General features: G+C 29.7%; 1 protein-coding gene across 2 annotated transcripts in view; it reads left to right on the plus strand.

The window, feature by feature from the left end:
* Positions 1–23,055, plus strand: part of LOC118180150 (AP-5 complex subunit mu-1-like) — a 38,563-nt gene extending 15,508 nt beyond the window's left edge. For both annotated transcript variants that reach the window (XM_035349279.2, XM_085811723.1), the window contains 10 exons: positions 5,218–5,290; positions 5,853–5,984; positions 7,179–7,259; positions 8,551–8,737; positions 11,868–11,983; positions 17,067–17,164; positions 17,364–17,449; positions 19,990–20,105; positions 22,771–22,867; positions 22,951–23,055. In XM_035349279.2, the coding sequence (XP_035205170.1) occupies positions 5,218–5,290; positions 5,853–5,984; positions 7,179–7,259; positions 8,551–8,737; positions 11,868–11,983; positions 17,067–17,164; positions 17,364–17,449; positions 19,990–20,105; positions 22,771–22,867; positions 22,951–23,051 (1,087 nt within the window). In that variant the 3' untranslated portion in view covers positions 23,052–23,055. The remainder of the gene's footprint in view (positions 1–5,217; positions 5,291–5,852; positions 5,985–7,178; positions 7,260–8,550; positions 8,738–11,867; positions 11,984–17,066; positions 17,165–17,363; positions 17,450–19,989; positions 20,106–22,770; positions 22,868–22,950) is intronic.
* The last annotated feature ends 1,828 nt before the right edge of the window (positions 23,056–24,883 follow it).

Below are 24,883 nucleotides of genomic sequence, written 5' to 3' on the forward strand. Positions count from 1 at the left end.
GGTAGAACCTTAAAAGAAAAAGATTCATTCCTTTTTAATTAGAATCGTGATTCAAGTTATGGATATAGCATATAAAAAACTTAAATCACATATCATAATTTTGCATATTACAGCACCATTAGTTAGGTTATGAGATGTGAAAAATGAGCAATGCCCTCTCTGGGACTTGAACCTGAACCTCTCGAATATGTGCCAAGTGTGTTACCATTACACCACAAAGGCATGCTGGAAGGAGGAAGAAAATATCTTATACATTATGTATTCATTTTCAAATAAAGTCACATGTCATGGCCATTAAAACACATTTTTATTATCACCCATAACTTTGAAAGTACTCCATGCTGTTCTGCAGAAAAAAAGATCCCAAAATTTAACTATTTTTTCAAACTGCAAGCAGAAAACTGATAAATACCATAGTTAACTTACACCATCTTTTTAAAAACAAAAGCAGCTTATTGAGAATTAATACAGTTTACATAGAACTAAAGTGAAAATCTTATGATTATGCTGTGACATTATGCTAAATCACAATATATGGCTACAATTTTTGTATATCAAAAATTGTCTACAGGAAAGCATGTTAAATATCAAATTTTTAAATAATTATTAGACTTGCCCAAAATGTATTTAACCCTTTTGAGATGGTGAATGTTTGTTTAAGACTTTCCCTCGAGATGAATGAGAGTTGAAAGGATTTCTCATAAGTCCAGGGTATTGCATCTCTAAACTTAATTTTAGGAAAAAAATCACAGAAAAAAACTTTTTAAGTCCTAGCATTATAATTTTTGGTACCATTTTAGGTTGTTACTTAAACTATCATATATGTCAAAATTAGCATTTAATAATCTTTTCCTTTACATGAAAATATATAAACAAAGAATTGCTTACTTTGAGTAATAATTTTCAGAAGTGCTCTTCAAATTATTCCAAAATTTTAATTGGACAGTAATAAACTTTAAAATTAATAAAACTACAAGAAAGACTGTTTACAAGAGTAAGTAACAAAATCTACAGGAAATGGAAGGCAGGCACTCAATGAGCTAGCTGCCTCTGACAAAATGTCCGTATCAGAATCACTAGAAATATCATTCTCTGACTTTTTAACTCATTCTTAGAAAATGAATCATTGCTCTTGTCCTTATCACTAATTGGCTCATTTACCATGCAAGAATATCTTTCGCCTGATAAATAGCATTTTCTCATCATAATAAACTGGAGTCAAGGCTTTCTGCAATAAAAAGGGAAGTACACAATATGTAGTCAAAAGAAGACAAAGCATTACAGAACCTCACATAGTAACCCTAAAAGATCCTACATAGTGGTGAAAAAATGAATAAATAAAAAAAAAGATTTAGAGGAATATTAGAAAAGTGAATGTTGTTATATAACCTGTGACAAGTTAAAGAGCTAAGATCTGTTTGTTTTTATGCTTTCTCTCTTCTGCACAGCAGATGCCAAAGTCAGATATAGTAATGTGTTCATGCTGAAGGTTAGAATCCTAAAACTATATTCTGTTTAAAAGTAATAAACACAGGATGCCATCTAGTGATCTTTAAAAAATGTTTCATCTTAAAATGCACAAATGCATCACCTACCCGCTAAACTCATTCTCCAGAGACGTTTGCAGGGAATGCATATATCAAACACCTGTCCAGAAAGAGTTAACAGAGCTGAGAAGGAAAAAGTAAATAAAATTCTTAAATCTTTAATAAATTGACATTGGTGCAATCCACATTCAGTTGAAAAACTTGTGAATGTTTGCCTGTTTCAGTTGAAAGTTTCTCCCCCCCCTTCCCAAAATCCATCTGAAAATTTGCAATCTTTCCCATCATTTATCTTTTTGGAAAAATCTTTTGCTTTTCGAATAAGCATTGGGCAAGAAGTAAATTCTTCATTTCATTTCTGTATAAACCACTCATACAGCAATTTAACTAAATTTCCACGTTGAGACTGTTGCAAAGTGTTTCTTTCATCAGAAACTACTTTCAGCACAGAAGGCAAATTTCATTAATTTTTTTCACTTAATGTCATAAATTGGAGATAATTAGTGCTAAAGTCTCTCATTAAATTTTGCATGTTTTCTCCATTTTCAAGGCAATTACTTATTTCTAATTTCTGAGTATTTATTAAAGCAAGATACTTTTGTTTTTTACATGCTAAAGAATCTTCTATTTTGGGAAGTTAATTTCTGACAAAAATTTCGAGTTAGTAGATGGATAATTAAGCAAAATATGTACCAGATTACTTTGCTATGTCACCAAAAGACCTGTAAAACATCTAAACAATTACCATTTGTATACGTGTTGGTAAAAGAGGTGAAAGCAATTACAGTATAATGGATACAACAATTGGGGGGGATGGAGAGATGTAAGCAACATCTTCTGAAATAGAGGTGTGTAGTTCTATTGACATTTAAGAAGTTATCACTAGAGACCTCTTTGTGCTTTATAATGGCTAAAAATCTCTTATTTGTTTAATTTTTCTGAAAGAATGTTTAAAAAGTACTGGAATTAAAAAATTTTCTCACTATTTAAGCTTTTTAGTTAGTTTAATACTGGATTACAGGGTTCTTACTGTAATCAAACTTGAAGGATTTTCTCTTAAATGTACAGATAAAATTGAAAAACTTGTTAAAGCTAAAACAATTGTTTCTCAAATTTCACAAGTTTCACAATCTTATGATCACTGTTTTGTAACATGGTATAAATAAAGGTCTTAAGATTTGTTCTCATTTTGTGTGTATCATCTTGAATACATTAGCTTTACAAGCATCAGATCCTGATTGAATTTTAAAGGCCTTTGGTACTCAAGTATTTCTTTCTAGTTTTGAATTAAATCTCAGTGTAACTTTCAAAGAAATGGGTAATTTAGAATCATCTAATTTCTTCACAAAAATGTCATGAACTCATTGGTGACTTTGAAGAGCATTTGTGAATTTGTTAGTGACTATTTTTTCATGCTCAAAAGGCAACAGTAAATTTTTTCAGTTACAATTTTCTGACTAGAGCAATCAATCAATAAAATTTAAAAAGCAAGAAACATCGCTAATAAAACGCTAAACCTTTTTCAAGAAAATCTACTGTTTTGTACTGTTAACAGTTATTAGAATCATCCCTTGAACATCATAGAATCCAATTTGTGAATCAATAGCAGATTGATTAAATCTGAAAGCTATGTTTTCCTGAAAGACACTTGAGAAATAGTCTAGGTGCAATAAAGTATATCTTGCTGGCACATTAATTTTTTTAATAAACCTACTTTACCTTATAATGTCACATACACAATAACTGACATATTTGTACACTGCAGTTGGATGTTAAAGGATCTGTATTTCAAGGTTTTTATTCAAGTAATGTACATGGAAATTCAAGTAAAATAACATACTGGAAAGGTACATTGGAAATAATATTATCTTGTGCACAGTAAAACAATACTCACTAAGGTCTGCTTTGAGATTTCTTTATTTTTTCCTCCTCTTTCAGTTTTCAACGCATGTTACAAAAACAAGGTTTTACGGTTTATATGATAACAAATTTACATAACTAATTTAAACATTAAAACATTGCTTACGAACAAATTACAGATTACTGTATAAAGTGAGAGAAATAAAGATTTCAGAACATAATTCTTAAAATAAAGAAGTATTAAATAAAGTGTTTGTTAAAATATTAGAATCGTATACTATTTCTTTCATGTTTCCTGAGCATTCTAATACTATTCTCATAAAAGAAGCTTGGAATCTCTTTATTATTGAATTAATGTGAAAATTTAATTAGCTTAGTTATAATATGCACTTGAAAATGCAGTGTCTCTGAATATATATATTTTTTTTTTCATCACCATGCAACTACTAATTACTATGTAAATTGAGAGGAATAATGTAATATTTTTAAAATACAAAAGTTGCCTTTCATGGATAAGCACATTTTAATATATTTAGAAATTCAAATCATTCCAATAGAGATTTGGTAATTGTGTATTACCCACCAATACTTTTGTCAGAAATAGCAATTCTTATTCAGATTCTGAAGAACATTCATCAACCATAGAAGATCCCAGATTCTTTCAGAAATATACAGCTTTCTTTTGGGGGGTGGGGAGGAGAAGAATGGGTCAAAAAAAGTAGGGTGTTTTCTACTATCTATTTATTTATTTACTTTAATGTCAGACCAATTATAACAAGTGCATATTGCATTGCTTGTATTTTTAATGACTTCTCTGTGGAAAATCCTCAGAACAGTGTTTATTCATCTTGTGTTAATTTTTACTGTAATTTGCATCATGTGTTCAGTAGATTTGATGATAAATGAAGCACAAGCAATTCATTATTTCCAGGTGTGTGCCAACAAATTGCAATTATTCCAGTTTTCACAGAGTGCATGTGATGAAAGATGTGCATTGGAAATGTAATGTCAGCAATGGCCAACAAAGTATTTGAATGATAATTGAGAACTGGTTTGAAAGAAATCACACACCTTATTTTTTTAGTTGAGTTTGTAAGGAATAAAAAAACACTAAGGAAGAGAATAACAATGTGATGTGATTTCAAATACATTTGCTAAGCTGGGGGGAAAGATGTTTTAGTACTTTGGTCATGTTAACAAAGAAGGGGCTAACTTTGGTGGTAATTTGTTGCAATAAGTTTTTATTTATTTTGGGTGGAAAATTTTTGACAGTCCTTCCTGAAATAGCTTTGAAGGGTTTTCACCCAGAGGCTACAGCTGTCTGCTGCCACATGAACTCCACTACATATGACTTCAAATGGTATCTTGCTGTAACCTATGTGTCTTGTTCTGCCATTTTGAAGAACTGTATACTCACTCGATATTTTGCATATGTGGAATGTAGATCCAGAATGTGCAGATTAGAACACTGAGAGTTACTCAGCAATATATTATGACCTTCATTGCTTGATAGATACCCTAGATCCATGATCAAACTATAAACTCTAGGGAGAAAACTCTGTTCTTAAAACTGCATTTTGTAGGCATTCTTAAAGCTTAATAATGTCATAGGGGTCACAAAAGTAATTAGTATTTCTCATACAATTATTTTCTTGTTTCTAAAATTTTATATTTTAATGTAAAGATATCAATATTTAAAAAATATTATTACATGAATTTGTATCGCTACTTCAGATAAGTTTTTATAAACTGTTATCTTATGTATTTACATTTTATTTATCTCCACTGGTTCATTTTAATTATTTTCGTGTAGACCATCTGTATCGGTTGGATTTTCTGTGATATTAGGAATTTTAAATTTCATAAACAGTGCTCCAAATGCTGAGGTAGGTATATTTCTAATTACACATTTATTTCTTTTTGAAATTTGATTTTATATTGCTTATTGTATTAAAATAAAATGTATTTTCAGAAAATTTTTATGTTGTTGTGAACTATGTAAAATTTGTTTTAGTTATTAGTTTTTATAGTTTAATAGCAGTTAGCTATTTTCTTAAAGTTTTTTCAATTATTTCTAAAATTAAGAATGATATTTATAAATGATAGTGATAGTCTCTGTTTTTGTCACAATTTTTTATTAAATGTAACAAAAGTCAATTAACTTATGTAATCAGTTACAGAGGGGACATTTTTTATGAATCCAGAACATAAAAATTATGCATGCTTATGAGCTATTTCCCTGACTTTTGAAAGGAAGTTTTACATTTCTTTTAATATTATCCTATGAAAAATATTAAAAGAAACTGAACAAACTTTCAACTTTATGAACTGGTGGCTCATATGAAAACTTAGTCCATAAAAATTTGAAAAATTAGTCTGTATTTTATTTATGTATAAGAATTTCTAAACCTAAATTTAATTTAGTTTGTGCTCTTTTTCCTTTTACAGCATAAGATTTCACGTTTCATGGAGCTGGATAATTTTTTAACTTTGAATATGCCTTTTGGAACTCCATCTGATGTTGACTTATCTTCTGCATCATACATATACAATTTTCAATCTCCACAGTATCTGAAAAAGGTGATAAAATTTTTTTATATATATGAGCTGCTTGAAAATTATTAATAAAATAGCTGTTGTTTGGACAACCATTTAATTGTTATTAAGCATTTTAAGGTATTCACATTTGTAAAAAATTGTTATTTTTCACAATAAAAGATGAGTTACACATCATTTAATAGCAACCAAATGGAATTTGTTTATTGAGCATATTATTTATGCATCTCTTGAAAGCTAAGGCGCATCAAGACCATAATCAGTTTCACTTTGCTTATATTATTGCTGCATATCAGTTGCATAATGCAATGATGCAATTATTTATGGCTAAATTTGTTATAATGGGAAGGGTGACATTAACTAAACAGAAAATTTTCTTTTAAGTCCTGCTAGTTTATAGGCTAGAGAAAGAACTTTAGGTTCACCACTGATATATCTAATACTAAATTTTAATGAAATACTTTAAAATGAAATTTTGAGTTTTAAGACATTGTTCCAATTTTGTACATAGATAGATGATTTTAGTGCAATTATATGAGGAATACTGTGATAGTAACTTCAGGGTAGCTTTGCTTTTTAGATGCGTTTTGCATTGTGTTGTGTTTAATGTTCTTAATAGTTTGAAGTGTAACTAGTGTACTCTGTGATGCTGTGAAAACCTGTACAAATGTTTAAATAGAAAGTTAAAGTGTTCCTTTTGATAAAATAAAATTTATCAACCTATCATCGAATCTGTGTGTATTCAATCTGTTACACACACATGTGCATGCAACAATATCAAGTATCCAAGAGAAAAATATATAATTAGTTGTTTGTTGTATAATTTTTTAATTATATTTGGAAAATTAAGAATATTTATGAGAAAAAACAAAATCTATTGTTATATAGAAAAAAATTATGACCTTTACACATGTAATTTACTTAATCAATTGCAGTATAATATGGTATTTTTACAAACCTTAAATCATATCTGAAGAAATAATTACATGCTGTACAAAATCTAAATTCTGTATTCAGAAGAAATATATGCTTTACAAGAACTCCTATTTGCTAAGTGTATAATTATTTTTCATGATTATGGATAATTATGCAAATCATTATCAAAATCTGTATTTTTGTGTATGCATGTTCTGTCTTAGTCTTTCTGATTAAATTGAAATGCACTCATATTTTTATAACATTATAAAGATAATTCTTATTGTTTATTATCTTTTACAGCAACCAGCATGGAAACCATTTGATTATAAAGGGAAACAGCAGATACACTTTAGCATTTTAGAGTTTGTCCGATGCATGCAAGTATATAGCTTTTTATACTTTTCTTAAAACTATGTATATTAGTGCAATTATGTGCTAACATTAAAATTTTTAAAACTTGTAAAGTCGTTTTTATATTAAATGTTTTAAATAAATGCTCATATATTAAATTTTGAATTTCAGAAGATGGTTTGAAAGGATAGGAAACTACTTTCCTTGCTTCTTAAACTGCTCTTTAATCTTTATTTATTTATTAAGTTAATGTCATAAAATTTATTACTCCTCAAAGGAGGTGTATTGTTTCACTTAACACATAAAATTCTGTTCATTGCAAAGTAAAATCTATGGATACGATCTTGCAAACTGACAAAGAGAGTGGAAAGAAGATAGAAACAGTCATTGGCAAGTGTTGCTATAGCATAAGATACAAGTCCTTTAATTTATTCTGCATAAATTTTTTACATAAAAATTATTTTTGGAGTAATACCTTTCAGCAAAGTATGAGATTTTTTATTTATTTTTCCACTTTAATCAGTCTGTTAGTGATTAGCAGTTAGAAATTTAAAAGCGATAAACTTATTACTTAATAACTGAATTTTTTGAAATTTTTAAGTTTAATTAATATAAATTAAAATTGATTTAATTTATAATAATACAGCTTTTATGAACATATGCAGTTAATAAAAGATGACTTGTGCAAAACAAGACTTTTAATTTATCTGTCATATCCCCTTCACATAGCTGTTTCTCAAAGTGTTGCCATTCAGTGAAGCATAATATCTTTAATTTATCTTTTATTAATTAACATTCTGAGTGATTTAATAACTGACTATACTTCTCAATAATTTTAATCTTTTACCCTATTTAATGTATCTAATATAATAATTTAAAATAAATTTAATTTATAATATATTCTACTTATAATTTTTATGATCATTTTCATCTTTATAGTAATTAATAAAAGATGTTTTTAATGCTATATATTCTGCAATGGAATATAATGTGCTTATAATATTTCAGATTTTTAAAATTTTTTAATGGTAAATTCTTATTTGAGGCTTTATTTGCAATTTCAAGATAGGTTTTTTTGGGGGGTGGGGTATGTTTTTAAATATATGTTTCAGATTTCATGATTAAGCTGTATGTTCTGTAATGAAACACTAATTTTCAAGATGTTTAATTTTTTTTTAATTTTTTAATCATAGATTCTTCTTTGATATATCAACTTTATCAGAAGTTTTCAAACAACATTTTTTTTTAAATTTTGAATTTTCTGCATCTTTTTAATATATTCTTTCAGATTTAGTGAATAGAATACATTGTCTCTATTTAGAGTGATCAGGCTGGAAACATTTGCCATTTTGAAATATTTGGTCAAGTCACGGTAAAAGCAGATTTGGAAGGAGCTCTAAATACTGTAAGCATTTCTGTTAGCAGTTCTGATCCTGCCCGTCCTCTACTCTTAGACTCACTTGTTATTCATCCATGTGTGGAAATTCATTGTGACCCTTCTTCACCAGGTTTGCTACAGATTGCATTAATTTTATAATATTTATAATTTTATATTTTTTATTTTTATATTATAATATTTTATAATTTCTTTTTTATGGAAATTTTACATCTTTTTCATTCTGAACTCCTTGATAGTTCTAATTTTAAAACAGAAGGTATAGAATGTTGTGATATAATCCGCTCTATTAACTTAAACAAATTAAGTACAGTGTACTCTCAATTTTCTGGCCTAATGCCAGGGAAGCAGGTCACGAATAATTGAAAAGCAGAATAATCGAAATTATCAGTTTTCATGTGCATAGCGTGTGTTTATTTCTTTACATAATCTATAATTTTACTTTGTATTTTGAGACCACTTAAATATTTGGAATTTTACTGCATATTTTACAAAGTGCTATTTTATCACTGCATTTGATTCCCCTTTGGTTGAAGAAGTCTGATAGAGTTTCAACAGAAGTCACTGCTGTCTCGAGTTTAATGTGTCAAGGGAAATTGCTGTTTCATGACTCAGTACATTCTTATTTTCAGTATCCCTCTCTTTCTCTTCTGTCTTTGTGACATTTGAAACTATATCCGCATCACTCAAGGATTGAAAGCCCAGCTCATTCAAATCGCCATCAAACCATTCCTTGATAATTGCCCAATTGACATTTTCGTAGAAGTTTATCATGGATTTTATCATTGCCTCACTCTGCAAACTGGATAATCTGCACATGGATAACTGAGAGTCCATTGTAACTAAATTAAATAACATTAACTCGAGTTGCATAAATAAAATTTTTTAAAAAAATTCTCTATATTTATTCTGTTTTATAATTTTTCATGTGTGTGGGAAAAAGTACAGATATGACAATGTAATTCATTGCTAACAATAACAACTGTTTTAAAAAATAATAATAATAATGTGATAGTATTAAAGCTAATTAATTCTGTGCATTATTTTTACATTGCTTTCAATTAAATGTCAAATATATTTATATTTTTAACTTTTTCATATTATGTATTTCATGTTTTAGTTTATTGTAGTAATTTATGAATTTTTATTTATTTTTTTAATTATGTTGAATCTAGTGCTGTGTAAATAATTTAAATACATAATATCTTAAAAAGCACAGTTGCTAGAAGAGTGTAGTACTTTGCATAAGTTCCACTTTGATATGGGTTTGATGAGATAATAAGATACAATACACTGTCTAGTTGGTATAGTGGTTAGCAGAGTCAACTGCGATGCAAAGAGCCCGGGTTCGAATCCCAGAAAAGGCATTATATTAAAAAAGTAATTGGGTTGATTGTAGTAGGTTTCTGTGGAAGGAAATAACACAAATTTCTGTGGTTTTTAATACAATACCTCTACACTGTAATTCTCACTATTTCTCCTTTTTTAATATTTTATCCTCGAAAAGTTCTTTTTCTTGACTCCCATATCATTTCACTGAATCACAAAAAGATAATTACATTATCCAGATTACAGATATGTATCAAAGAGGATTATATTATGCATTGTCTACCTTATTGAATATCAACAATGATGAGTGCATTATAGAAGATAAAATGTTTTTATTTTCCTGGAAAAATGTTTAAGGAAATGTTTTCTAGAAAACCTTTCTTGGGAAAATGCTCTTCTATTCTTTCTTATATATATTTTTTTTCATTTAATAGAAAAGGTGAAAGTTAGACTGGACAGCTTAGGAAATGCATGGCCTTTGTAAAAGTAATGTCTAAAAGAATCTTAAGAATTGGAATGGGATATCATTTATATCTTTGATAATGCTTCATAAAAGGAACAATTCATAAAACAGTGCAATGGTTGTAAATCATACTTCATTCCAGTTTTCCAGGCTACATTAACTATTATACTAGCAACAAGACAGTACAGTATTGCCTCTGTGTGATCGAATTTGTCTCAGATTTGCCGCCGAGATGGTATAAAGGTTAGGGGAGCCTGACTGCGATACTGAAGGGGCCGGCTCAAATCCTGGAGAATGCAAGGATATAAAATTGTCTCTTCTTTCATAGGAGGTAATGGTGGCCGCCTATTAGGTGCCTTTACAATAAATTTCCACTATTTCTGGCCTTAGGAGTGGCCAATGCTGTTATAGGCATTTGGAAAAAAAAAAAAAAAAAAAAAAGTCTCATGTGCTTTTGTGATACTTTTATGCCCCAAATCAATTAGGTGAGAATCATCAACATTTCAGAAAATGGTTGTCAATAGAAATTGTCTTCCTTTTAGAAAACATCTCTTTGAAGTTATTAGAAAAATGACTAATTCATTGCTTTAATTGTTTTGGAATCAATATGATTGACTTAAATTTTGTCTCATGCTGTGAACTGAGTCCCAAAGTCTACTTTGTTAGATCAGAAACTCTGTATTAGCATTGTATCTTGTTTTTGGTTAGATTACTAGAGTTTACATGCAAGTTTCCTGGAAGTCAAATGAATGCTAAGTCCTATCCCCTCCCATGGTATATTCTTAGTTATGTTTAATCCTCATTGATTTGTATTAAATGCAATTTGATGCACCAACTAAATATTTCCAGTCTGTGATTTGGTCACTGGCCATTCTTGGCATGACTTATCTGTGATATTCATACTACTTTTGAATTCTGTTGCTCACATCTTCTCTTATTGTTTATGATGATGATTTTTTAACCCCATCACCATATCCCCATAAATCTGTTTTTCATCAAATCTTTTCAAAACAAATATTGGATGAGCTCAGATTCTTCTAATCAGTTTTTATTCTCAGCAATTGAGAAGAATGGGCTGAATGGGTTTTCTTGTATGTAATATAAATATTAAATATGAAGTCAGTTTCCCTTAAAATATCTTCCATTTCTATGGCATTCCTCCTGAGGCAAATTGCCTTTGAGTGCTTTGCTGCAATAAATTTCCTAACACAACCTAATCCAGCCAGTTTTCTTTTGTCATGTATTAGCTTTTCACTTCTCTTATATTTGAAAGTAGGTTTCTATTTTTAAATATAAGAGGCGTAATGGAGTAAGGAGAGTCATATATTGGTTCATCTGTACAAATTATTCCTTCAGAGATAAGTTCATTCTTTGTGAATTCATCATAGTATATTTAATATATGTTTTAAACCTGATAAATAAATGTCTACAAAGACAATAATATTCATAGCATCATCTTTATTGAGAAGATTACGGTTTTCACCTCCATTGCATGAATTTATTCTCTTCCATTACTGTTCTCCAGAACCGAAAGAACCTCCTGTTCAAGGAGTGTTTAAAATGTTGGTAAGTACACTTATTAATATTTTGTTGTTATTAATTTTAAGTAATTTCTTTTCTTTTTGATAATAACTTTGAAATTATCTCAACAACGCCAAAAATAATTTTTTGTAAATTTACTTTGGCTGACAGTAGTCAAGTATTAAGTAATATAAAGTGTTTCATTAGGTAGTGCCATTAAAGAATTAATTATATTTTCCTCCCATTCTGCATATAGGAACATAATGTTTTATTTTCAAATGACCTTGTGAGTTATGAAATATATAGTATTGATATTTATAAATAAAATACTGAATTACTGCCATATGCATGATATCCCATATGATCATGAAATTTCCTTCTACAATGGTAATGTAATCAAACATTTATAGAAAGCACATTCAACCCATGGATCACATGTGACATTTAGAATATATTAAAGTGGTTCATCTCTCTAAATTATAATAATAATATTTAATGAAAAGTAAGAATGTTTCACATTGAATTGCTGTTGTACTAAGGAAAGCAATTTCCATTCACTTCATGAAACCTCCTGTACTGTCAGAGGGCATAGTTGTATTTCCTTGGAACTACAATTTCTTACAAACACATTAATTAATTTAGCATAATTAGTAATACTAAAAACACAATCTAAAAGAAAATTATTAACAGTTACTGTCAAATTTACATTAGAAATAAATGTTATTCATGCACATAGTTCTCATTGGATTTTTCCAAGTTGTTATTAACACTGTTATAGTTAATGATCTCTTGATGCAGGAAATTTGGTCCTTGATACTATAAAGAGTTATCAACAATATTTTCTGGGCTCAGACCATGAGAAATTAGGTCAGCATGATTGTGCCAGGAAAAATCCTTAGTTAGCTCTTGGATATTTGACACGAATATCATTAGAAGATGAGGAGATGCAGCAATCCAGGCTAACACTATTGTTGAATCTGTGGACAGAATAACATTGTTAGTTTGTAAAATCAAACATGTTTTTACCTTGCACACAAGTTTGGAAAGGAGCTCTGCTGCACACAGCTCCAGAGGAGGAATGATTATTATTTTGATAACTGATACTCGAGATTTGCTACAAAGCAAAGTCACTTTAACTTTGCCAGTTTCAGAAACACAATGCAAGTAAATAACTCCACCATATCCAAACTTTGAAGCATCAGCAAAACAGTGGAGCTCAATTTTGTTAATTTTTTCTGTTATAGTGTAACAAAGGACCTTGATTTGTCTCTGGTAAGGAATTTTGAAATGTCTCTCATTCTTGTCGTTCTTTGAAAGGAAGTGGATCATCCCACTCTAGATGTAAATGCCACAGCATTTGTTGAAACATCTTAGCACACATGATTACAAGTCCTAGGAAACCTAAAGGATCAAACAGTTTAGCAGTATCTGCCAAAACTGAATATTTAGTACTGATATTAGATGAACTAAACACAGTAAAATTAAAAGAGTCTTTTCTTCTGGATTCCATCTTAAACTTAAAGTCTTTATGGTGCCTTGTGAAAATTCTTCAAAATGACACTCTTGTTTTTCGAATGGAACTTGTTCTAAAATAGTTCTTTTGTTTGAGCACCACTTGTGCAATTCCATTTTTGCAGATTGTAGCATGGCTATTAACTGTCATTGCAATTCTACAGCAGAGGTGATATCCTTTGTACCAGACAATATGTCATCAACATAAAAATCATTGAGTGTTGTTTCAGAAGCCAATGGACACTAATCTACCGCTAATTGCCTCAAAACTCTTATTGCTAAAAAAAGGTGCTGATTTTGTTTCGTAGGCTATGGTAAGTAATTGATAAAGTTTAGATGCATCATTTAATGTATTTTTCCAAAGAATGCACTGAAGTTTGCGTTGCTCAGGATTTATACGAATCTGCTAATATATTTTGCATATATCAGCAATGAAAGCCACCTTGTATTTTCTAAATCATAGCAGGATAGTGAACAAATCATCTTGCACCACACCTCCATTCATCAAGCAGTCGTTTAGTGAAAAACCAGACGAGGAAGGAGATAAAGCATTGAATACCATAGGTAATTTTGTCGTACTAGTCTCACTACATATCCACCCTCAATATCCTGGCGATGGTTTTTCTAACAATGATCCTCACATTCTACTTCTTCTTTATTTTGTATTTTAAGAGATTCTGTAACAGCCTCTATTTTCCAAAAAGACTTGATTAGTGAATTTAAGTTGTCTTCGACTTTCATAAATCTGCACTTAATCATATTGTCTGAAGTTGAACCAAAATTTACATCGCTAGCAATGTAGCCAAACATGGAATTTTGAAACGTTAAATTCAAATTTTGTGATTGAATGTGATCAGCCTTCAATATTTCATAAAAGCATTCTGCATGTAACGAGGCATCCATTTTCTGTGGTTTATTAAAATGAGTATCCACTAGTTTAATGTTTTGAGGAAGTTGTGAAAATAAAAAACTAAAATAATTCACTGGTACTAAATCATTAATTTTAGTTACAACAAAGAATTCAAGAGCTCTGTAGTAATCACGCTTGTTTGATATCACACCAGTAAGCTTGCATTTTACTGATAAAGTCATTCCATTTAAACATGAAATTGATATGTTAATTTTATTCCTTTTTATTCTAAGCTTATTAGCGAAATCATAGGTAAATGAACAACATTGACTTACAAAAGAACCCTTTTGTAGAAACAAGAGAAGAAGGCTGTCAAAAGAGCTTTAAGCAATTCTCGCAAGAGTCTTTAACATAAATAATCACAGTACATAATAGTACTTCCTTTGATATCACTTGTGAAGCATTTACAGACGAACCAATAAACTCTGAATTGTTTATTTGGTTGCAATTAGATAACACTTCAAAATATCTGGCATCAGCATTTATCTTCAGATTGTCTACTGAAGGGTGGCTATTAACAGGTCTTTCTTCCTTCCCACATGAGCCGCTATGGCAGCAGACGATTGCAAAATATCTTGATTAGGAAAATGCAGCAAAGTATGTTTTTTCATGCATTTTGAACAGCTAAATTCAGAACAGAACCTTTTTTCAGAATGAGTTGGATTAAAAGGCAGGCATTTAAAACATAATTTATATTTCTTAACAAATTCAATGCATTCATTTCAGGAAAGAATTACATTTATAAAACTTTTGAAAATTGTTATTTTTACAACAAATACATTTAAAATATTGACTTTTAACATTTGATGTCAAAGCAATTACCTTTTGAATAGGCTGACCCCTTTTTTGCATTAAATACATTAGATGACTGCAAAGTTCTAGCATGATGTTTTAGAAATGTAATAAGCTCAGATAATTTAAGTAGCTCATTTGTTTCCAACTCTCGTTTTCCAAAGACAAGTGGAAAGATCTAATTTTTGCAGCAAAATATATGCAAAAATTTTTTCTGAGAACCCCTCTATTTTTTTATCTAAAATTTCCAGAGACCTTACATTTTCATTCACTGTGTCTACTAATTTTAAAATAGAAGACGGGCTTTTACTTTGTATAGAAGAAATTGACATGAAACGCTGTATTTGAGCAAAGACCTGATCACGTTTATTTGAATATCTTTCTTTTAAAAGACCCCTAGCAATTTTGTAGTTACTATCACAAATTGTGATTGACTGAATAATCCTAGCTGCTTTGCCATGAAGGGATAACTTCAAATATGACAGCTTTTGTGAATCTGATAATGCATTACTATTATGAATACTTGAAATGAAAAGATCCCGAAAGCTTAACTAATCTTGAATATTTCCATTAAAAGATGGCAAGTTTAATTTAGGTAATTTTATACCTTGTGCACTAGTATTTTCAATCTTTAACACTAAGTTTTGACATTTGCTGTTTAACTTTAACCCATAAAGCAGTGCTCCGCAACCTTTTCTCATCTGCGACGCACAAAAAATCTTTCTGGAATTTCGTGGCACACCAAAGAGTTCCGAGTTATCAAGGAAGTGCCGAAAAAATTCAAATGCTGCTACACTTACAATCACGCACACAACCACACAACAGGTAAAATATATAAAAACATTTAAAATAGACATTATTAAGAAAAAAAAATTGTCATTGTGTATTAAATACATGATAAAAATTGCAAAATGTCAAATACATGTATTTGATTGCGGCACACCTATATCCTACTCATGGCACACCAGTGTGCCGCGGCACACCGGTTGCGGAGCACTGCCATAAAGTATCAAATGTTTTCTTGAACAGTTTGCTGTTCAGTCACATATTTATCAAAATATTTCTCATCAATTACTTCAAATAATTTACTAAAAATATCTGAACATTGATTGTTAAATTTTGCCCATTTATTTTCAAAAAGCTCAAGCACAGATGCATCACAAGTAGACTTTTCTAAATTAGAAGTAGCTTTCATTATGCTAGTTTTTAGAGTTCTTAATCCATCATTAAAGTTAATTAATAATACAGAAAGTATATGAACAGTCACTTATGTCCTAATTCCAATCACACTGGTTGTTCTGAATATTTTGACAAATGCGAAGTAACATATCACATTTTCTATCAATTTAATAACACTTTAAATACTAATTTTCCTCCAGCTCAACGGACCAAAATGTTCGAGAATAGAATTAATCACACCAAATATTCACGAAATTCACAAAATGTACTAGATTCTCTTTAATAGTACTTCTGTTAACAGAATCACATACACATATATGGGAACTTTATGTGTCCTACTCGAATGGACACACTTGCCATCCACAGCTTAACATGTATATCACATAATCAGAATTACCAGCACACAATCAATGGCGGCTAGCTTTTCGCCTTATTCTTTTCTACTCGTAGGTGCCAGATCCACACGTAGGTAATATTCAAACATTAAATCTTGGCGTCACTTCTGTTTTCTTGGGCTTTAACAGTGATCCTATATTTTATAATATAATAATAATTATTATTATTGGAAAGGTTAGATGCATGTGAATACATATATAAATTTTAATATAATTGGAATAGCTTTATTGTTTACTTATGACAAAATGCTTTGTAAGAGGTTCCAAGAGTAATGATAAAGTTTTTAAAAAAATTATGCTCCTCATATGTTATTGATGTTAACATTATTTTATGTTTAAGGGAGAAAACCCAGTGGAACTGTTGGTGCAGTTAAAACTGAATGAATATATGAGAAACAATTTTGAGTTTTTTGATGTAATAATTGCATTTTTCAATCGGTAAGAACTGTAACCAGTATGTATAAAACACAGTATTACTGATATTGTGTAATTTACAAATTTAATAGTCTGCTTGATGTTATATTTAGCTTTAAAACATAATGGCCATTTTTATAATTGCAAATAATTGCCAGACACAAGAAAACTATCTTGAACAATATTTTTGTGCAGCCTACTTACTACAATATCATGTTTTTAGAGGACCCGTGAAGAGCATTGATTTTAATATTAATTGTGGAGCACCAAAATTGTCTGAAGATAAACATACATTAAAATGGAGCATTGGTAAGCTTATTTTATCTTTCTGTTTTTATTATTTGTCTAATAAAGTATAAAAGTAAAGCTCATCTTTGATTTTTTAAGAACATATAAAGGGTGAGTTAGATATACTTGTGAAAATAAAATGCAATATCTTTTTAGTGTTGTACATAAGTAAATAAAGCAAATTTTGCTTGCAGACATTGTACTGTTCTTCAATGATGAATACATCCTTTGTAGATTGCCGCTGTTGTAATAAACAAGCAAATTCATTCATTTATCTTAAGATCTTACTAGAAATAAAATTCATCATTTGAGTTTATTGTAAATGCATCTCAGAAAATGTTTTCTACACAGTATGGGGCTGGCCAACCTTTTTGAGTGTAAGCTTTTTTTAAAAAAACATTGTAAAAAGCTGTTACTGATGTCAGTTAAGTTTTAAAATCATGTCATGGCAAAATAAAATGTATATATTAGTTTGAAACCTAACAGATGAAGGAAATGAAAAGAACTGTAAGCAACATTTAACATCCACAAATTCTACAAATGTTGCCACTGCACAAAACTTTTTAAGACCTTTAGTTTACCTTCCATATGCCCTTGCTGGTAGACAGTGAGCTACTCAACAAAACATGAGATCTTTAACTTATCTTTCAAATTTAATTAATTTGTTATTGAGTAACAGATTATGCAATTTAAAAGCAACAAACGTATCTCATAAATAAAAATGAGTAAAAATATATTTAATTTATAATATCAGGCTGATAGTTTTATGAACCTTTGCAGCTTTATTATTAAGAAAATAAATCTCCAGTCATGTATTGCATAACTGATACAAAATACTTGTTTCTTCCAATTTTATGATGTTTTTATTTGTTTAACACAAATTTAGAACAAAATGCAACATGGAATGGCAGAAAACCCATGTATTTAAGTAAGAAAAACTCCACTCATTCCCTATGGTTTTTGTTATCTCATATAGGAAAGTGTTAGAAACTGAGCTCTTAGTGAAAAGAAAAGCATTTGTACATAATTTACCACTTTATAGAGCCAACTCACTAGTTATTTTGAAGGGGACACGTTTTTTAACCTTAATATTTAAGTGCTATTAAAAAACAGTGGTATTTATTCTTCTTCTGCAAACAAAATATCAGGCAGGGAAGGTGAGAAGTGACTACTAAACCAGGTTAAAATTTACCGATAAACCGAGCCCTGTCCTCCCTTTTTCTGATGTGTTCCTTAGGGGAATGACTAATATAATCATATTCACACCACTACCTGGTTAGAGACATAGTCTTCTCCAAAACTAATTGCATCAACTGCTTGCATGGTATAAGCCATTTTACACAAAGATAGCTTTTTTTAACAAAGTCACTTCCATACTATCGTGACACCACCTCACCTTTAGCACCATTTCACAACCAATGCCATTAAACATTTATGTATATACCAGGGGTAGTAAAATTTCATAACAATAGGAGCCACATGTTCGACTTCGAAAAAGTTGAAGAGCCACAACTAGATTTTGCAAAATGAGCAAGTCCATATTTATATCATTTTACATATAACTAAACAGTTTTGAAAGGAAAGTATTTGAAGTAAATTAATGAGAATTTTGTTTTTATGTAATTGATGTGATTATTTATAAACATGCATAAATAATTCATATTCATGAATAAATGTTTGTATGATATAGAAACTTCAAACTATAATACAATGAAAATGACCATGTAAAGTCTACACATGAATCTCTTAAGATTCTTCCTAAGTTGAGACTATCTGCATGGACAGCATTTCTCCTTCCTTCTTTCCTGAAAGAAATTTCTTCATCAGCCACTCAGGCTAACTTAGGACTGAATAAGATGGCAAAACAACTTTTTGCTTGCTTTTAGGGCTATACCAATGACTCATATGCTTTAAAAGTAACATGGTTACAGGTAGTAGTCCAAAATTATTTGCCGTTTTGTTTGTTACTTTGAAAGCGGATAGTATAAAATTAATTCAAATACTAAAAACATAATGTAATTTTTAAAATTAGAGCAATGATTGATAACAAAGCATTTCATTGCATGATTCCTGTTTGAAAATTCAATTAAATTTCAAAAATATTGCAAGCAAGTTACCTTAAAGGCCACAAGCAGCTAATGAGTTGCAGTTTGGCCATGACTGCTATATACTTTCACTAGTCTGCTATGAATTCTGCCTGGTTCATGTTTTTCTGCAGCCAAAAAAATAAATAAATAAATAAATAAATAAAAATAACATGTTGTTCCTATCTATCTGGTAATGATTGTGTTATCATTTTGTGCTTTTCATTTTTGAACTCTATAAGACTTACTAATCATATGCCTTTATTATAGTCTTTATATATCATTACACTAAACATGGGATTTCACAAGTGCACTGCTGCAATGTCTCTTGAATGGAAACATGTCCATTACTCATATGACCTCAACTTAAAAAATATGCTATTTATTTAATAAAAATATCTTTTGTGCACTGTTTTTCATGTGCAAAAAATCTATAAATAAATTTAAATCATTAAAAAATTTATTTATGTTATGCAGGTACGAAGTTCCCAAAAGATCTCGAAGCAATGATCACTGCAAAATTAGAATTCCATGACAAGCCAATTTTACGTAATAGTGATCCTTTTTGCGTGGACAGAAATTGCTATGCACAAGTAATTAATAATTTATTGCCAGTAATAATTATCTTTATATAATAATGATGATACAAAATATATATTATATAATAATGATGATACAAAAGCTAAATATAATTTTAATTTTTTGCGTATTCACATTTTCATTAAAATTGTAAATTTATGGGCTAAATTTATCAGATTCTTTATTGAGTAATCTGAAAGTATTTCAGTATAATTTATCTATTGAGGTACTCTTCTAACTGTAGAAAACTGCAAGGTAATGAAGCTAAAAATTTATTATTATTCCATGTTTTTGTATTTATTTAAAATAATGCTGTATTAGTTTTTTTTTTTTTTTTTTGAATTTTCTACCTCTTGCATGAGACTTTCTTCTCTACTTTCAAGTTAAGGATGTTGGAAGGTATATACATGTGTTGGAAGGTATATTCATGTGATAAATTACCAGATATCAAACCCTAGGATTTACATTAATTTTTGTGGCTGATGATGCACATTATAATCATGTTATTCTTCAAATTTCAAAGCCTAGGATATACATAAATTTTGCAGTCAGTGATCTGCATTAGCATTATAGTTATTACTAATTTTTTGTATGTATGAAAACTTTCATGATTCATCTTATATTATATTGTAGAATTTTATTCATACATTCACATAGAACATTCTGATAAAATGTGAAAAATGATATTTTTTGCCTAAATTCTCTGTAATTTTAATATTAAACCTGTTTAAGCATGAAAAATAATCTAACAATAGAAATTAATCAGAAAAATCTGAAAATTTGGGGACTTATATAAATCATATAATATATGTGAAAATAATATTAAACATTCCCATCACAGTAAAATTAGTGCTGTAATTATAACATAAATACTTTGGATAGAATCATTCACAATCTCTTCTACTTTTATAGTGATTGACTTCTACTTTTATAGTAATTTGTTTTAATTCAAAAGTTTAAAAAAGTGGATTAAATATACTCCTGTACTCATATGTTCACAGAAAACACATGTCACATGCATAAAACTTGAAATACTTAAATTTGGCTGTCAGAGGCCATATTGTCAACAGAAGAAATGGATGACATTCAGGCACCATAGATTGAATTGTAATGCAGATGAGGTTATATTATCTTTCAACAGTTCAACATGATGTCACATTTTGAGTAAAGAAGCTTCGGTTTGGGTGCGTGTGTGTTAAAAAAAAAAAAAAAAAAAAAAAAAAAAAAAATGCTTCCCATCAAGCCATAACCATATTATTTGCCAGATTTCTTATCCTCTGGCCCAACTGTTCTTTCGTATTATGGCTGTTCTATTATACAGAATGATATAGCAGCTAACTTAGGATAGATACTAAAGAAGACATTCTTTCACTACTTCTAAGAATGTCTGAAACAAATACTCATGTTGCAATAGATGTCACTCTGAAGTTAAGTTACTAATATTTTTTTATATTTCTGCCATATGAGCAATTTCTGAAAACTTTTAGAATACTACATGTACGATGAAACAGATATATAATTATTTTAATGAGTCCATCTAGTAGTTAATAACAGAGATGAAAACCTGTGTGTATTGATTTTTAAACTATTTAATTTATTCATGAATGATAGATTAAATTTGAGAGAAAATTAAATATTTTATGCTTTGCTGAATAGAAGACAAAAATATTTTATTTTGGGCAGTAGCAAGATATTTCTTTTAAATCATTGAGTTTTCTGATTAAGTGTGGAATATAAGTACCTTAGAATTTGCTTGAGTTTGTTAATAAAAAGTTCATTAAATTTGCACAAAATATGAAATAAACCAAAAATAAATTCAAGTTTCAAGATGCTCATGTTTTGGGTGGTGGACTACATGTGTTCAGAATTGGGTGTTGCCATTTTACTGCAATGTGAGAAATATACATATTTTTCATTATTTAGTAAGAGACATTAAAAGAGAAACAACAGCATTTGCTAAGAGAACATAAGCATCAGCTGCCTAACTGGGATAGTAGTAGTATCTCTGACTCCCTTACTGAAGAGCTTGGGTTCGAATCCTGGAGAAGACATGGATGTTTGTAAATGTTTATTGCGTCTGGGCGGCATGAGGACACTCAAAATATGTGACGAGCAGAAAGCCCTCTTGAGAGGTTGGTTGTAGGAGAAAAGTGGCGGGAGATACTCATACCTGTTTTTCTGGGGTGATGTCCATCAAAATTGGGGATGGAATTCAGCAAAGTCTTACTGTCACCTGAATAGAGCCTAAGGCTGTTGCCAATCACAGGCACAATATTGTCTCCTTGCCACGATGAATTTTGTAGGCTTAGTCTGATCAGTCTGACAAGCAAGATCAGTCATAGCAACACATAAGCACCATAATTATTTATTGGTATACATATTACAAATATTAAATTAAATACTGAAGATTAAATTTGTGAATTTTCTGCAAGAATGTAATAAGCATATAAATTTAGGCTTTAGTGTTTAATATGAGAACATAACTTTCTTTTTTATCTTTTTCTGCAGAATAAAATAGTTTCTTTGCATGTGCGTAGTTAATGATAAATAATGGACATGGAATAAATTTGTAGAATTAAAATACTGTTTAACCAATAATAATAATTTTATCATTATAAGCAGCATTTAATTTCATGGTTTATAAAATATTTTAATATTAAACTATGATATTTATTTCAGATTAATTTCAAGCAAAATAACACAATTCTTAGTGGATGTGTTATTGATCCAAAAAATGTCACTTTGTCTCAAATGAGCAAGGCAAAAATCATAATAGGTAAATCACTTTGCTCTGAAAACAGTTAGAGAATTAAAATTTTTGAAGTTTAGTTGAATAAATGCTTTGATTTTTTATTGCAGATCGAAATGTTCAGTCAGCAGAGTATCGTATATGGAATATGTATGGAGATCTGCCCTTTCCTGTAAATATTTCTAATAAATGCAAAAAGCTTTTTAATTAATTAATTGTTTGTAGCATTTTTTTTTTTTTTTCTAGTTTTATATACAGTACAAAGTCTTTAAACCGGACTCGTCGGGACTTCGGCAATTCTGGATTACGGGTTTTTCCGAATTATAGATCATCAATTTAAATCTGGTAAGATGGCATGCAGAAATTATAAAATTAAAAAAAATATGAAACCATAATTTATGAAATAAAGAGCAATTATGATCTAAAGCAGTGTTTCCCAAACTTTTTTGTGCTATGCCCCACCTAATCCTCTCTAAAACTTTTAAGCCCCCCCTAGCATATACATAATTTTTAATATTTAAAAACTGAAATTTTCACGAAAGAAACTTGAATGATAGCTTTTAGGAAGAAATGACTACGAAATTTTATGAGCAAACACAGTAAGTGAACTTTCAAAACACATGGAGAACTGAAATTCAAGAAAAAACTCATTTTAGTGAAAGTTTTTTATTTTAAGTATTAGTAATTTTTATTATTTAAATTTAGCGAGTTCCTTGCGCTTGATACTTGCTGCAAAGAAATTTTATGTCAGATTCCAATTTAGATAACTTGAGTCTTAAGTCTCCCGGTTTCATTATATCCAACCGATATTTTTTTTTTTTTTTTTTAAAGCAGCAAATCATTTATGGCACTAAATCCGCATTCAGTAAAATATGAAGATGGAAATGGTAACAATACTTCTTTTGCAAATTTTGTTGCATTTGGATATCTGATACTGGTTTCCTCACAAAGCTATGTCATCGCTCCTTTTATATTAAATAAAGTTTCAATTGACTCATCATTTTGCATTTCTGTGAGTTCTTCTTTTTACTGCATATTTGAAATGTCAGCCAAATCCACTAGCATTGGCTGCATCATCCAAGTTGGAAAATCAATTTGTTTTAAGTTACAAAATCTTTTAAATCAGTCGATAAAATTTTAAGATGATCGACAATAACAAGTATAGTGGTAGTCGCGTCACATTTTTGGAGCCAATGAGACTTTTCAAACTTTTTGTGGTAAATAGTATATGCCTGACATAATTCAACAAAGATAATGAAACCAAATATCTTCCTTTTGCATCATAAGTTTTATTTGACCTTGAAGTTGTTTATTTAATATATTTAATTTTTCAAAGATCTCAGCTAAATAACTCACAATTGCCTTGTTATCATCCATTAACGGATTTTTCATTTCAGGTTTGTCGCTTAAAAAATAACTAAGAGTATCAAATAGTTCCATAAATCTTTCTAAGCAGTTCCCTTTCGACAGCCTTCTTACTTCAGTGTGAAGTACAAGTCTCATATAGTCTTCATTTTGTTCTTCATAAAATAACTTGAAAAGACATTCACATTTGGCCCTAGCTTTAATAGCATTGATACACTTTATAACTAAACTTAGTACTTCATTTAGAACAGGCGAATTGTTTTTAGCTACCAGGTTTTCTCTACGAATAACACAGTGCACAAGAAGCCTTTCTGGATTCTCATCTTCTATCAATTTTAAGCAACACTTTTCCTTATTCTGTGCTTTATTTTTGAACTATCATATTAGGAGCAACATTTGCAGTACAGGATGTATTATATTTTTTAGCTTACTATAAATATCTTTGGAGGTAGTGGTGCTTTCTAATGATTTACAGAAAATTTCTTCGGCAAAATCCCCTTTATGAATATATCTTACGCAAGTTACAAGTACGGCCTCACTGTCTCTCAAAGTTGGTTCATCCATTTGCACCGAAACTTTTCTTGTTTTCAGCTTTTCAACAAGTTGTATTTCAATATCCTCACTCATTTAATCTTTCTCCTGCAAACAGTATTGTTATTTAGTGGCATAGCTTTAACG

This window comes from Stegodyphus dumicola, chromosome 2, assembly GCF_044657685.1.
Source record: "Stegodyphus dumicola isolate Sdum_Otavi_A_Nest chromosome 2, ASM4465768v1".
Lineage (NCBI taxonomy): Eukaryota > Metazoa > Arthropoda > Arachnida > Araneae > Eresidae > Stegodyphus > Stegodyphus dumicola.